At 41.1% G+C, this 17069-nt stretch overlaps 1 protein-coding gene across 6 annotated transcripts in view; it reads left to right on the top strand.

Annotated features, from left to right (window-relative positions):
* Window positions 1–17069, top strand: part of ARHGAP42 (Rho GTPase activating protein 42) — a 348391-nt gene that overhangs the window by 244861 nt on the left and 86461 nt on the right. For all 6 annotated transcript variants that reach the window (XM_086338908.1, XM_086338912.1, XM_086338910.1 and 3 more), the window contains 2 exons: window positions 3687–3788; window positions 15647–15757. In XM_086338908.1, the coding sequence (XP_086195034.1) occupies window positions 3687–3788; window positions 15647–15757 (213 nt within the window). The remainder of the gene's footprint in view (window positions 1–3686; window positions 3789–15646; window positions 15758–17069) is intronic.

Raw genomic sequence — 17069 nt, 5'->3', positions numbered from 1 at the left:
GTTTTATAGAGAAAAAACAATTGGATAAAGCTTGAAATATATCTGACTTTTTAGGTATTGTGGTAGAGTCTATTTCCTTTGGTACTCTCTTGTGGTCAATAGAAGGTGTTGATTTGGCCTTATATTTAACATTTGTGTATAATTTGTGATAGACATATTGTTTATATGAGTATTTTGACTTATTTTTTGCCTATTTGTTTGTTATATATCACAACTTTAAGACTGACACTTGGAGTTTTTTTCCCATTCCTTAGCTCAGGGGATATGATGAAAGTGCAACATAACCTCAGTTGCTAATCTTATATGCTAAATAATAATGTGATCATGTGATCAGAGTAAATACAGTGTAGCTTGGAACACAAGTTGATTACAGACCTTGAACTTATCTTACACATTTGCCACTATAATTGGGTTTGGGGATTAACTTGCCATTTTTGATGGCATTTTTTAAAGATTTAAAAATATGCACATATAAACATATCACACATATATATGACCTCATTGTACATGACTACCTGGTTCAGATGCACTTATTGTGGATCTACAGAAAACCATTATACCATACCATTATAACATCAGATCAGATCAGATCAGTCGCTCAGTCGTGTCCGACTCTTTGTGACCCCATGAATTGCAGCCCGCCAGGCCTTCCTGTCCATCACCAACTCCCATAGTTCATTGAGACTCACATCCATCGAGTCAGTGATGCCATCCAGCCATCTCATCCTCTGTTGTCCCCTTCTCCTCCTGCCCCCAATCCCTCCCAGCATCAGAGTCTTTTCCAATGAGTCAACTCTTTGCATGAGGTGGCCAAAGTACTGGAGTTTCAGCTTCAGCATCACTCCTTCCAAAGAAATCCCAGGGCTGATCTCCTTCAGAATGAACTGGTTGGATCTCCTTGCAGTCCAAGGGACTCTCAAGAGTCTTCTCCAACACCACAGTTCAAAAGCATCAATGCTTCAGTGCTCAGCCTTCTTCACAGTCCAACTCTCATATCCGTACATGACCACAGGAAAAACCATAGCCTTGACTAGATGGACCTTTGTTGGCAAAGTAATGTCTCTGCTTTTGAACATGCTATCTAGGTTGGTCATAACTTTCCTTCCAAGGAGTAAGCATCTTTTAATTTCATGGCTGCAGTCACCATCTGCAGTGATTTTGGAGCCCAGAAAAATAAAGTCTGACACTGTTTCCACTGTTTCCCCATCTATTTCAGTCAGTAATCACATATAGTGTTTAGCGTAAAGATTCATGCATTATTTTCCCTTCTTTCTGCAGCACTGGTTTTGGAGAAAATTCTTAGCTTGATATCCACAAGTACATAGTAGACAATCGATAGCTGTGTGGTATTAAGTTACTAAAACCAAATAGGACCTGACTTACGTGAGAGTAAATCATGGCTTTTGGGGGTAGATGTGAGTCACAAAAAGTGCTCTTTGTTTTCAAGAATATGGTTCCCTAAACTATAGTTGTCCTTCATGTGCCCTCCTCTTTCAGTTCAGTGCTTTAATTTTATACTAGAACTGAATGTGTTTGTGTTATCTGCATCATTGGAACCTTTGAGTAGATCTCTTTTGTTGGCCTGGTGGTGTGAAGGGCCAGGGTTTGATTAGGAGTCCAGGAAGTTCTTCTGGGAATGATTTTTGTATTGCCAGGAATGCTGGTATGTTGGCACTGAGTTAACGTTTCCAAAAATGCCAGCAAACACTGAAAAACAAAGATGCAAGTGTAGTTGCCACAGCTGTGCTCCCTTCTCCCCCACCTCGTTTCTTCTGCGCACAGTGAGAAATTTTAAGCCCCCTATTGTAAGATGAAAGTGAGTCAGTTTCCCGTACTCATCTCTAAGGCAGCTGGTGGCCCCCCGCCCCCTACAGTGCTCTTGTATCACAGGGATTGAATTGAGGCCATTTGTACAGAATCGCCCCCTGTATCATGGATATCGGTTTTTTGACCAAATGGAATGTTTGTGAGGGACTGTAATGCCCACTGTTACAAGAGGAATAATTTTGCATGTTCATTAAATATTTATTGAGCACTCTCTCAATTAATATATAATTAATTGAAATATAATTGAGTGGATAAAAGTTTAGAGTTTTACTGGATCAGAATAGAATACCTTCATGTGTTAGTCTGGATCTGACAACCTGAATTGTGAGACAGACAAACCAGAGGCCTGCTTGTCTTCTCTTTTCCCCGCTTCCTCCCAGAGTCTCTCCTCCTCTCCTCATCCATCCATTCACCCGTTATTTTTAATTAATCTCTTCCAAATATTTGCTGATTCAAATAAATGAAAACCATTATCCATAATAATCACAGAGCTTGTTAAAGAGACCTGTCTGAATCTCTACATGAAGGAAATAGGAATCTACATTTTGAGTAACCTTTAAAATACTTAACTTTGATTAATGTGGTCCAGACATTGCACATCAAGAAACACTGAGATAAAAGGAAGGAGTAGTACTTCTTTGGCCAGTGAAATTTATGACTGTGGTCATGTAGTATTTATTTCATATGGACTCATAAATGGAAAAAACATACCTGGTGGATAACATAATTATAGTTGGAGAAGATCATATGTCTAGGCATGCCTTGTTCTCTTTAGAACTGTACTCTGTTTGCATTTCTATAGAAGTATGCCTTAGGGGAAAGGTATTCTCTTCCAACAAAGGGCTAGCCTGGTTACAGCTGAACCCATAAGACAATGTCATTTTAGGCATTGCAAAGGTCAGTGATTAAGTTATGTTGAGTGCATGATACAGGTGATTCTAATCCTTTTGATTTGACTTTGAACTGGTCTAATGATTTCACTCCACCAGTTTGTGAAGATTTATTTTCCTTTTTATCACGAATGTGCTGTTTGAACAGCTCAGCCAATGTGAAACTGTCAAATTAAACCCTTGAAAAGCCACTATGCTTCAAACTCCCAATTTCCTCCAGTGGACTTTTTGTTTATAATAGCCCCTCCCCATCCCCCCTTCTCTATAAAAGAATTGTTGTTGTTTAGTCACTGAGTCATGTCCACCTCTTTTGCCACCGCATGGACTACAGCCCACCAGGCTCCTCTGTCCATGGGATTCCCCAGACAAGAATACTAGAGCGGGCTGCCATTTCCTTCTCCAGGGGATCTTCCCAACTCAGGAATTATCGAACCTGTGTCTCCTGCATTGGCAGGTGGAGTCTTCACCAGTGAGCCACCTGGAAAGCCCATAAAAATTTATTCTACTTAAAAAAATGAGAATGACTTGTTTGAAATATCAAGCATCTTTTTTTTGACTTGGGAAATATTATGATTCCTTGCAAAGAGTTTGTGAGTGGTCTCTAAACTGTTTGTATATTAACTTATCTGAATCACCAAAAAAGCCTAAAAGAGACATTTTTCTCTTGGCTATGTCCCAGACTTCTAAGTCAAAATTTCTTGAGAATCAGTTATAGAGTGCTCAAAGGGATTCTACTGTAGGCAGCCTGCCCCCTCCATACTATAGTTCTATGAACTTCTTTGAGAGCAGAATACATACTCAGATGATTTTGTTTCATACCCTTCTTCCTACTTCATCAAGTTTTCCACATAGTTGAAGCTCACTGAATCTTTATCAAATAATTTTATTGGACGCTTGATGGGAATGATGGAAATCAAGGTTATCTTGATTCTCTGATTTGAATGTTTTGTTGTTTTTGTGATCTCCTAGGACGGAAAGAAGAAATTCGACAAAGAGAGTGAAAAATACTATTCTATTCTTGACAAACATTTAAATTTGTCTGCAAAGAAAAAGGAATCTCATTTGCAAGAGGTAAGTTTTTCCAGTTGAAGTGTGAAAAGAGCATTAGCATTGTCATGTGAAGCCCAGATTTCCAGAAGTAGACATTATCTCAGAATCTGCTCCTGTTTAATAAAACAATGATAATAAGAATATTTAAGCTAATTGAGCATTTGGTATAGATAGACAGGCGTGGTGCTGAGCATTTTACGTGCTTTGTGACATTTAAAATTAACAGTTCCAAGAGAAAGGTTAGTATTTCCTTCAATAATGAAAAAGAGTGAAACAAGGCTATTTCTTTTTCTTCTTGTTGGGCATATTTTAAATAACTGCTGCTGCTGTTTGGTCACTAAGTCATGCCCTACTCCTACATGACCCTATGGACTGAAGCGCACCAGGCTCCTCTGTCCACGGGATCTCCCAGGCAAGAATCTTGCTGTGGGTTGTCATTTCCTTCTCTGGGAGATCTTCCCAACCCAGGGATTGAACCTGAGTCTCCTATTTTGCAGGGTGATCCTTTATCACTGAGCCACCTAGAAAGCCATTCTAAATAGCAAGACCTACCAAATTCATGGTGTAACATTTATATCAAGTTAAAAATATCTGTTCTTCAATTGTTACATCAGCATTAAGGGAAAAAAGATATACAGTTACATGTTTTGAAATCTTCATTATTTTTTGTCAATTTAAACAAGTCAACAGAAATATTTTACTAATGTGGACAGTATTCTCATACAAGGAATATTTCTTCCTTTTTTCCTGAAAATTTGCTCTTCTCATTGGTAGTGTTTTAACTATAGTTAGCCAGATAGAAAACTCTTACTGAGGAGTGATGCAGTTTCAGCTCTAGTGATAGTATATGTTTTGTTTGTTTTTCTAAATGGCTCTGTTGTCTTTCACCATGCACACTTTCCCTAGCATACAGCAGTGTGTCTCAGAGCTGAACCGGAACTTGTTGAGCACCAGCAGCCATCACTGCCCCCAGCCCGCCCCAGGGAATCTTGCGTGGCGCTGAGCCTCCTGCAGTCTCTTCTTCATCTCTTCTCTGTATTTCTAGGGATTGCATCGTTGAACTCTTTTAAATGTCTCATTCTGATCCTCTAGCAAAGTCACCTTCCTTCCTGAACTGTTGTTCAAGTTCAGCTTGGTCCTCCACCCTACTTATTCGTATTCTTATTTCTCTGACCTTCTTGTTCAGCCATGAGGCATGCTTGACGAGTTCAAGTGCAGTGGAACTGCAGTCAAAAAGTCATGGAAGAGTTACTTGATTCTTTTTTACTGTATTTTTATGTTCCCCTAGAGGGAATTGAATTTCCTCACTTAAAATGTTGAACATTGGAAAGATCTGTATTTCACTATAATAAATAACTTGTTATTAATACCTGCTATTAAAATAGGATAATTTAATAGACCGTTGGGTGCCTATGGAAAGATTTTGGGGTTAATGTGAAGTGGAGAAAAATCTGTTATTAAGAGAAATTATATTTTTAATTTTCATGGACATTTTTAATCTTATATAGTATACTACGTTCCTTAATATTGTGTTCACATATTTCTAAACTCCTTAAATGTGTGTCTATTTAAACTTTTAAACATTTCTTTAGAATAAACCTGAGAGAGAATGCAATATGTAGATGAAGTCATCTGTAGAAAGGCTCCCCCAGTTGTCACCATCATGTACCAAAGACCAAGGCCAAGTCACATTCTAAAAATCGACTGCCTCAAAATTAAGGGCAATGCATAGAGTCTCTGAAGACTTATCAGATTCTTGGTGAACATGAGAGGCTGCCCTTAGCTGGCTGACTCTTTGCAGCCCTGTGGACTGCAGCACACCAGGCTCCCCTGTCCTTCACCATCTCCCAGATTTCCCTCTCACTCAGGTCCGTTGAGTCAGTGGTGCTGTCTCACCATCTCATCCTCTGCCACTCTCTTCTCCTTTTCTTCTCAATCTTCCCCAGCATCAGAAACTTTTCTAGTGAGTCAGCTCTTCTCATCAGGTGGCCAAAGTGTTGGAGCGTCAGCCTCAGCATCAGTCCTTCCAGTGAATATTCAGGACTGATTTCCCTTAGGGATTGCTTGGTTTGACTTCGTAACTCTATCATAATTGTAAAGTCCTCTAGAGGTTATGCTTTATTTTCCCTGACAGTGTAGCTCAATATTTAATACTTGTTAGTGGCTCCTAATCCCTTGGGATATGATGGAATAGAATATTCATTCTGGTTTTATATTTAGTTGGATGCTAGAAAAAACCTATAACATGGTTAGTAGCATCTTCCATTTGCCCCACCACACACATAGACACACACACACACACACACACACAGACACACTTTTTTCCAGGAGGCACAGCCCATGATAGAATACGACACAAATACAAATACAACACAAACATGGTGTAAAGCAACTCCTCGGAGCATATAGTGTAGAAAAGGAAAAATGTAGTTTGTTTTTTACTTTTTCCTCGGTCCTTCCAGGAGTCAAACCTGTTACAGGGAGAAGCTGCTACGCACATGTTTAATTCTGTAACATAGCATTAAATTCATTTGTTCACTTCCAGAGCAGCTCTGGTCCTTCTGTCGGCACCAAGCCTATGAAGTTGTTCTCAGAAAGACCCTTCTGTGTCTTCTCACTGACACAGCTGACTCTGTTCGTTTTGCTCATGGAATGTGACTGACTACCCATTACCAGGACTGAATTAGGGGTCAGCTTGTGTTGGTAAAGCTCTAAGGCCATCTGTTAGATGGACCATTGGAGTACACAGAATTGGAAACAGACTTGTCAAAATTATGGACTTTACAGTAGACAAAAGAAGTAACATTTGAAATGTGAATAGATAATTTCTTTCTAAGCATAAACTACGAGGAAGGAAATGTGAAGGAAATGTAAAAAGACCAAAATGCATGAAAGTAATCTGTCTCTTTCAAAAGACCTTAAATTAAAAGATGAAGTATTAAGGGACTTATATAACATGACACAGGATAACCATCTCCTATGTATAAGATGCTTTTGGAAATCAGTGTGGAAAAGATAAAGGTTTTAGTGGAAAAAATGGATATGAATATGAAAGGGCATTTCAACAAAGAAGAAATATAAACCATAATAAATATTGTAAGTTTCTATATCATATATTTTTAAAGTATAATTTAATAATAGTAGCAGCACATTAATTTATTAAAAGATAATATCAATTGTTAGTGAAGGTATGGGTAACTAAGCAGACTTTGGCTTTTCTGGTGGAAATATGAAATCATTCAAAAACTTTTGAGGTATATTTGACCATATTTCAATCAACCTTACATGTCCAAGAGAGCTGAAATGATTTCTGTTGATAGGAATTTGACCAGAAGAAATGATCAGAAATGAGTATAAAAATAAATTGTGTAAATATGATGACCCAAGAGTTATTCACAATAAAAATTTTAGAAACATACAAAATAGCACAAAAGAATGATTGGGATAAATACACAAATAGAGCTTGGCCAGAAACAGAATTGATATGACTGTGAAAGTTTTATTTGGAAAAGCATTTAAAGATATTTGGAAATATTTGTTAGCCTAAGTGTGGAAAAACAGGATTTAAACCAGAATATATACTATTATTCATGTCTTTTAAAGTAATTTTTTGTGTGTGTGTTGTAAACATTTATAGTGAGGCCGCAGTTAATTTATTATCTTTACATTTCCCTGTTTAATAATGAACAATGAATAAACATATAGTAATGAATATGTATTAATTTTATAGTTAGGAGAATAGTATAGGGGTTCCTTTTAGGAGCCAAGAGTTTGGGTTTCTGTTAATATCTGTAAGTAAAGATGCTTTCAGCAGGTTCTCCTCTCCCACCTCCTGAGTGAAGGGAATCCCTCAGGTTCTACTTACCACTATTTTTGTCCTTCTCTGTGTCCCCAGTGGCTCTACGCCTTTCATATTCTCTGTAACATCTCAGGGAGTGTTTCCCACTACATGAGTGTTTCCCACCATATTTCCCATCCTGACCACCTGTGCACTGTCCACTGATGGGTTACTATGACACCATAGTGACACATGTGAAAGTTTTCTCCAATTTGACCTGCTTCTCACTTCTTTAATTCTGTTAATGCTTGATATTATTTCTTGTGTCAAAACTATCTTCGACTTTTTCCCCCTTTGCTTCTCACACCTGCATCCTCAAGCTTGTCTTACTCAGATCAGTCACTCAGTTGTGTCCGACTCTTTGCGACCCCATGAATCGCAGCACGCCAGGCCTCCCTGTCCATCACCACCTCCTGGAGTTCACTCAGACTCACATCCATTGACTCAGTGATGCCATCCAGCCATCTCATCCTCTGTCGTCCCCTTCTCCTCTTGCCCCCAATCCCTCCCAGCATCAGAGTCTTTTCCAATGAGTCAGCTCTTCGCATGAGGTGGCCAAAGTACTGGAGTTTCAGCTTTAGCATCATTCCTTCCAAAGAAATCCCAGGGCTGATCTCCTTCAGAATGGACTGGTTGGATCTCCTTGCAGTCCAAGGGACTCTCAAGAGTCTTCTCCAACACCACAGTTCAAAAGCATCAATTCGTCGGTGCTCAGCCTTCTTCACAGTCCAACTCTCACATCCGTACATGACCACAGGAAGAACCACAGCCTTCACTAGACAAACTTTTGTTGGCAAAGTAATGTCCCTGCTTTTGAATATGCTGTCTAGGTTGATCATAACTTTCCTTCCCAGGAGTAAGCGTCTTTTAATTTCATGGCTGCAGTCATCATCTGTAGTGATTTTGGAGCCCAGAAAAATAAAGTCTGACACTGTTTCCACTGTTTCCCCATCTATTTACCATGAACTGATGGGACCAGATGCCATGATCTTCGTTTTCGGAATGTTGAACTTTAAGCCAACTTTTTCACTCTCCACTTTTACTTTCATCAAGAGGCTTTTTACTTCCTCTTCACTTTCTGCCATAAAGGTGGTGTCATCTGCATATCTGAGGTTATTGATATTTCTCCTGGCAATTTTGATTCCAGCTTGTGTTTCTTCCAGTCCAGAGTTTCTCATGATGTACTCTGCATATAAGTTAAATAAACAGGGTGACAATATACAGCCTTGACGTACTCCTTTTCCTATTTGGAACCAGTCTGTTGTTCCATGTCCAGTTCTAACTGTAGCTTCCTGACCTGCACACAAATTTCTCAAGAGGCAGATCAGGTGGTCTGGTATTCCCATCTCTTTCAGAATTTTCCCCAGTTTATTGTGATCCACACAGTCAAAGGCTTTGGCATAGTCAATGAAGCAGAAATAGATGTTTTTCTGGAACTCTCTTGCTTTTTCCACGATCGAGAAGATGTTGGCAATTTGATCTCTGGTTCCTCTGCCTTTTCTAAAACCAGCTTGAACATCAGGAAGTTCACGGTTCACGTATTGCTGAAGCCTGGCTTGGAGAATTTTAAGCATTACTTTGCTAGCGTGTGAGATGAGTGCAATTGTGCGGTAGTTTGAGCATTCTTTGGCATTGCCTTTCTTTGGGATTGGAATGAAAACTGACCTTTTCCAGTCCTGTGGCCATTGCTGAGTTTTCCAAATTTGCTGGCATATTGAGTGCAGCACTTTCACAGCATCATCTTTCAGGATTTGGAATAGCTCAACTGGAATTCTATCACCTCCACTAGCTTTGTTTATAGTGATGCTTTCTAAGGCCCACTTGACTTCACATTCCAGGATGTCTGGCTCTAGGTCAGTGATCACACCATCGTGATTATCTGGGTTGTGAAGATCTTTTTTGTACAGTTCTTCTGTGTATTCTTGCCATCTTTTCTTAATATCTTCTGCGTCTGTTAGGCCCATACCATTTCTGTCCTTTATCGAGCCCATCTTTGCATGAAATGTTCCTTTGGTATCTCTGATTTTCTTGAAGAGATCCCTAGTCTTTCCCATTCTGTTGTTTTCCTCTAATTCTTTGAATTGATCGCTGAAGAAGGCTTTCTTATCTCTTCTTGCTATTCTTTGGAACTCTGCATTCAGATGTTTATATCTTTCCTTTTCTTCTTTGCTTTTCGCTTCTCTTCTTTTCACAGCTATTTGTAAGGCTTCCCCAGACAGCCATTTTGCTTTTTTGCATTTCTTTTCCATGGGGATGGTCTTGATCCCTGTCTCCTCTACAATGTCACGAACCTCATTCCATAGCTCATCAGGCACTCTTATCTATCAGATCTAGGCCCTTAAATCTATTTCTCATTTCCACTGTATAATCATAAGGGATTTGATTTAGGTCATACCTGAATGGTCTAGTGGTTTTCCCTACTTTCTTCAATTTCAGTCTGAATTTGGCAATAAGGAGTTCATAGTCTGAGCCTCAGTCAGCTCCTGGTCTTGTTTTTGCTGACTGTATAGAGCTTCTCCATCTTTGGCTGCAAGGAATATAATCAGTCTGATTTTGCTGTTGACCATCTGGTGATGTCCATGTATAGAATCTTCTCTTGTGTTGTTGGAAGAGGGTGTTTGTTATGACCAGTGCATTTTCTTGGCAAAACTCTGTTAGTCTTTGCCCTGCTTCATTCCATACTCCAAGGCCAAATTTGCCTGTTACTTCAGGTGTTTCTTGACTTCCTACTTTTGCATTCCAGTCCCCTGTAATGAAAAGGACATCTTTTTTGGGTGTTAGTTCTAAAAGGTCTTGGAGGTCTTCATAGAACCATTCAACTTCAGCTTCTTCAGTGTTACTGGTTGGGGCATAGACTTGGATTACTGTGATATTGAATGGTTTGCCTTGGAAACAAACAGAGATCATTCTGTCGTTTTTGAGATTGCATCCAAGTATTGCATTTCGGACTCTTTTGTTGACCATGATGGCCACTTTCTTCTGAGGTATTCCTGCCCGCAGTAGTAGATATAATGAGGAGTAGATATAATGGTCATCTGAGTTAAATTCACCCATCCAGTCCATTTCAGTTCGCTGATTCCTAGAATGTCGACATTCACTCTTGCCATGTCTTGTTTGACCACTTCCAATTTGCCTTGATTCATGGACCTGACATTCCAGGTTCCTATGCAATATTGCTCTTTACAGCATTGGACCTTGCTTCTATCACCAGTCACATCCACAGCTGGGTATTCTTTTTGCTTTGGCTCCATCCCTTCATTCTTTCTGGAGTTATTTCTCCACTGACCTCCAGCAGCATATTGGGCACCTACTGACCTGGGGAGTTTCTCTTTCAGTATCCTATCATTTTGCCTTTTCCTACTGTTCATGGGGTTCTCAAGGCAAGAATACTGAAGTGGTTTGCCATTCCCTTCTCCAGTGGACCACATTCTGTCAGATCTCTCCACCATGACCCGCCCATCTTGGGTTGCCCCACGGGCATGGCTTAATTTCACTGAGTTAGACAAGGCTGTGGTCCTAGTGTGATTAGATTGACTAGTTTTCTGTGAGTATGGTTTCAGTGTGTCTGCCCTCTGATGCCCTCTTGCAACACCTACCGTCTTACTTGGGTTTCTCTTACCTTGGGCGTGGGGTATCTCTTCACAGCTGCTCCAGCAATGCACAGCCAATGCTCCTTACCTTGGATGAGGAGTATCTCCTCACCGCCACCCTTCCTGACCTTCAACATGGGATAGCTCCTCTATGCCCTCCTATGCCCGCGCAGCCACGGCCTGAGGTTGGTCCTCCCGGCCACTGCCCCTGGCCTCGGGCATGGGGTTGCTCCTCCGGGCGGCCGCCGCTAGCCTCTGGCGTGGGGGCTTGGGGTAGCTCCTCCCGCCCACCGCCCCTGGCCTCCGGCTTAGGGGCGTGTGGTATCTCCTCCCAGCTGCCGCCCTTGACCTCGGACGTGGGGTAACTCCTCTCGTCGCCACCCCTGACCTCTGACGCTGGGTATCTCCTCTCGGCCGCCCCCCCGACTTCGGACGTGGGGTGGCTCCTCTTGGCCACCGCCCTTCGGGCATCGGTCCTCCCAGCTTCTGCCCCTGACCTCGGACGTGGGGTAGCTCCTCTCGGCTGCGTGTCGCAGCCGCCTGCGCTTTAGCGCGCCCTTCGCAGCCGCCTGCGCTTTAGCAGGCGCACAAGCTTGTCTTACTAGGATATACCAAACACCTTCACCCGTATCAAGTAAGAGGTCTCCTTATATTCAGGTGCACCCAGCTTCACCATTGAATCGATGCATTCTACACTGTGCTCACACTAATCTTCTAAGCTTCTTGAAGTCCAGCTCTGATCCTGACCACACCTTCCTCCAGTTCTTGTCTGGTTTATAAGATGAGTGTGTACTCATTCTCTCTGTGCTGCCTCAGCTCTCACTTCTGACAGTTTCATACAAACCCCTTTGCTCCATCTACGCGAACATAACCTCTCCTGACTTTAGTCCCTCACTAAAATTCTTATCTTTACCTTCTCTGAACCTCTCCATTCCTCAGCATCCAACTTAAATCCTTTTCCCTCTGGGAATAAATCAGCAGCTGTCACCTGAATGATAGTTTTTTTTCACTATTCCTTTTTCCTCTATTTTGAATTGAGACAGCTTAGGGTGTGTGGGGAAGAATTTGGGTATCTGCTATCTGCTGAACTGTGTGGTTTTCTTATGTACCTAATTTGGTTTCTTACTGGGATGACTTTGCTACGTAAACAACAGCTACTTAAGCAATCTGTTGTTCTGGAGTAATTACTATTCCCTTTCATTTTTAAACGTTTGGACTATGAATTACATAGTCATATTACTTCTCCAGTACAAAATACTTGACCACAGTTGTTAATGAGTATATAGCAACTGATACATGCTATGAGCTCAAGGACTAAAGGAATTCATCTGAGGTAAAAAATGTCTTTCTAAATCTAGTACTGAAAAAAAAAATTACGCTATTGTATTCTGTTAGAACTGTGCATTCTAGATGACCTTTCAAAGCAGGTTTGTGTATTAAATTTAGCTGTCGATGTCTAAGGGAAACCAGGCACAAGCGTCTAAGAATCGTCTCCCAGAGGAGACACACAGGACTTAATTCCCTCAGCAACGAGTCACGACAACACATGTGAAATGGTATCTACTAGAATCTCGTAGACTGAGAGCCAATGGTTTTAACTGGAGGCTGGTCATGTAGACACCTTCTGCTTGTCATGTAGGCAAATTCCAGACTCCCAGATACAAAGCAGGGGTTCAAAACAGCCCATATCGCTTGCACAGTTTTAGCATTAGTGAACTACTTTCATCCGTTAGGCGGGTGGTGTCTCGCTGTTCACACTGTTGCACAGTGTTCGTGGAACCCAAGATAGGCAAGGCACAAGCAGGGAAATGGGAAGAAGACTCAAGGAGCTGTCGGAGCCGCGAACACATTTCTTCTCTCCCGACTGGCGCAGCAGCCAGAGCAGCAAGACACGCCGTCTTCTCTCTTCGGTGTTGACCCAGGCGGCAGCCAAGACTCAGCCTCCCGACCATAACGTGGCCCCAGGGGCTTTTTCAGGTGGAGCTCACGGATGCTTCTGGAACACAAATAGCCCGTGGCCAGGCGAGTTCACTGTGACGGGCATGTGCCTGCGCTGTAAGAGCTCTCAGCTCTTACACAGTTGTGATTTACAAAATGTAGGGTGAGAGCTAGAGAATGTGGAGGGGAGAGCTGACAACTCCCTCTTGCTCATTTGCTCCTTCCTTTCAGGTGGGAACCCTCCTAAAATCCACATTCCCGTAGTGTTGGAACATTAGTCATTGCTTAGAACCTCTGCCCCTGGAAATTCTGCTACCAGTATTAGCTCTTTAATCGAAGCAGGCCTTTCAATGGCTAGCATGCCTGCTCTGCGAACTCTTTTATGCACAGCTCTGTTAACCCGAAATAATAATTTTAGGCTCTAACAGTGTTTCAAGCATTCAGATTTGTTCCCGTGTGTGAGTTGACACAAAGATCATCTTTTAAAGTAAACAGAAGCTTCAGAAATAATTTGTTGGATAGACTATTATCTCTGAGACTGAAAATATTTTTGCATCTTTTACACCCTGTGGTGTACACTGGAGCTTTCTCTTGGAGGACCAGTTTTCTCGTCTCTTTCTCATTGCTGGATCAGTGATGTTGTATTTGTGCTTTGGAACTGGTTATTTTGGGAATATTTATACCACAAAGACCAGCAAATAGTGTAAATTGGGATCTCCCCGCCCCCCACTCCCAAGGGAGCCAATTGTTAAACTTTATTACCATACCACCACCTGTATCCATCCCCTTACCATTTATTCTATAGTCTGTTCCTCTAAGTGGTAGGAAGAAAATGTATGTAATTTGTGTGAAATACTAACTTAGGGTACTGAAAAGCTACTGGTCCAAATTTCCCGCTTGGTTTATATTATTCTTTTGATATATTGTGGCTTCCTTCTGTGGCTCAAACGGTAAAGAATCTGCCTGCAATGCGGAAGACCCGGGTTTGATCCCTGGGTCAGGAAGATCCCCTGGAGAAGGCAATGGCAGCCCACGCCAGTACTCTTGCCTGGAAAATCCCATGGACAGAGGAGCCTGGTGGGCTACAGTCCATGGGGTCTGCAAAGAGTTGGACACAACTGCATGACTGACACTTTCACTTTCTGATATATTAGTCTGTAAACTTGGAATTCTCAAGTTTATCCATCACTAATGAACTACTTACTGGGTTATTTTTAATTATGTAAGTATTTTTTAAAGTCCTTCTTTCAAATGAAGTTTTAAGATGCTATGCTGTCAAAGCCAGAAAACCTAATTTTATCTTTCTTTAAGCTTTTGTTTGTCAAATTATCAGTGTAAAATGGCTCCAAAGCAGTGTCCTATTCCGAAATTGTCGCTGGCAGATACTTAGTATTCTGGAGAGGCCATTCTACTCATCTGTCTTTACTAATCTCAGCTGGCAGTGAGTAGTAGTGTAGTTTGGGCAATGAAAATAAGGTAAAATCATGCGTTTTTACTGAACCAGTCAGTTCTAAAGACAGCATGCGAGGATGATGATGAGCATAGAAGAGGGAAGAGAATGTGCACAGCGTTGTTGCAGCATGAGTCATTGCTTAGAACCTCTGCTTTGGGAACTCTGCTACCAGTATTATCTCTATAATGTGTGTGCTTAGTCACTCAGTCGTGTCCGACTTTGCAACCCCGTGGACTGCAGCCCGCCAGGCTCCTCTGTCTGTGGGGATTCTCCAGGCAAGAATACTGGAGTGGGTTGCCATGTCCTCCTCCAGGGAATCTTCCCAACCCAGGAGTCGAACCCAGGTCTCCCACATTGCAGGCAGATTCTTTACTGTCCGAACCACCAGGAAAGCCTACTGTTGAATATTCTGAGATGATTCTTCCTCAATTAAATCAAGACATTATGCAGTTTTCGGGGCTTCCCTCATTGCTCAGGTGGCAAAGAATCTGCCTGCAATGCAGGTTTTAAGGATCTTTTGTAGTGTTATTCCAGCCTTGCCTCTGCCTCCTTCCCTCCACTTACTCTGAAGGCAGACCCTGTCAGACTTTTTCATGCCTCTTTACGTTTTCATGGGAGTGACCCCTTTGTTATCTTTGACTACTCATGACCAGTTATTCATCTTAAGATCCAACTCAGAGCACCACCATTCTTTTTCCAGAATTTAGACTCTCTTTTGTGATTGCTTAGATTTTCATATGATTTGCGTACCCTTTTATAATCATTTTTAATTTAATGAATGTTGTATGTTTGCTCTGTGTGTGTGAGTGTGTGTGTGTGTGTGTGTGTGTGTGCGCGTGCGTGCATTTTCTTCCCATTCCATACACTATAAGCTCTCTTGGACAAAGACTGTGTTTTCCTAGTCTTTGTATTCCCAAGATACAATTGCCATATTCAAACTTTTTGTAGGACTTAATTTTTAAAAAAGGTTTCAGAGTAGAATAATATTTGCTTCCCTCTCTAACACAGAACCTTCAATAATCACTCTCTATGTCATGATTTGCCTTTGTGTGCTTTTTAGGCAGATACACAGGTTGACCGAGAACATCAGAACTTCTATGAGTCATCACTAGAATACGTCTTTAAAATTCAAGAGGTTCAGGAAAAAAAGAAGTTTGAGTTTGTCGAACCGGTAAGATCTATTTTCTGTATAAAATAGTAGCTATAATACATCTTCTAAGAAAAATTTGCAGTTTTTTTCTGTTGACAATTATGGTTTTTAAAAATAAAAGGAGAGAGAGAAGCATGGGAGAGTATGTAGGTGGAGCATGGAGCACTTTAGGGCAATGAAATGCCCTAATCTATGGGACACTGTAATGGTAGATACATGTTATTCATTATACATTTGTCAAAACGTGTGTAGCAGGTACAATACCAGGAGTGAACTGTAATGTAAACTATGAACTTTCATAATAATATGTCACTACTGGGTTATCATTTTGTAACCGATGTGCTACACTGATCCAAGGTGTTAATAATGGGAACCCGTGTGGGTAAGGGCCAGGGTGGGTGGTGAGCTCTAATTTCTGTTCAGCTTTTCTGTAAATCTAGCACTGCTCTGAAATAGCCTGTTGATTTAAAAAGCCTAAAATTTAACATTAAAGCATGTATATTACATATACCTAAAGGAAAACAGCTCACCGCTACAGTGACCCATTTATCAAACCTTTAGTTGAAGGGAGAGAAGGTAAGGCTGTATTTCTTCCTTTGTTCCACTCTGCTTCCTTACAAGGCGGGGACCTGCCTGACTTTCCAGTGAAGTCATTTATTTTCCTAAGTCAGTGTAAAAAGTAATGGATTCCCTAATGTAAACTGCATTGCAGAAAAGAACAGGTGGCTGGTCTTTATAAACTTACTTCGTTTTCTTGGCATTTTTTCCCAAGTAATACCTTAATATATTACAATATTGCCTGAATAGGCATTTTCATGAGGTATCATCTGTGACTGAATAAGGGTAAGTTCTATAGTCAAGATGATAGGGTATTGATCATAAAATATATAAGAAATCAAATATATCATTTAATCCATCTTTTCTTCCTATGTCAGTTTATTTAAAAAAAAAAAACTACTTATTATGAGCAATAAAATACCCTATTCCTAATTTAGTGGATGATAAGGAGAAGGGGAGATACATTTCTAAATATATTTGGAAATTTTATTTCCTGATGAAAACCCATCAATGATTACCTAAAGGTGATGGGAAACTGGGACAGAGCAGAGTCCAGGACGAGTCTTAGCCCCTGCCTGGTCTGTACCCCTGCTTCACTCCTGTCCCTTCAACTAGAGCCACCTGCCTTTCTGCTGGCTGCTTCACAAGTTTCCAAGACCAACCCTTCACTTCCAAGGCTTTAAGGGACTGAAGACCACACCACAGGCTCAAGAATTTAACTTTATATAGCTCAGTTGGTAAAGAATCCACCTGCAATGTGGGAGACCTGGGTTCG

Source organism: Bos grunniens, chromosome 15 (assembly GCF_055505025.1).
Source record: "Bos grunniens cultivar Pamir isolate PY7600 chromosome 15, Bosgru_T2T1.0, whole genome shotgun sequence".
Classification (NCBI taxonomy): Eukaryota; Metazoa; Chordata; class Mammalia; order Artiodactyla; family Bovidae; genus Bos; species Bos grunniens.
This window is presented reverse-complemented; position numbering and strand designations above follow the sequence as displayed.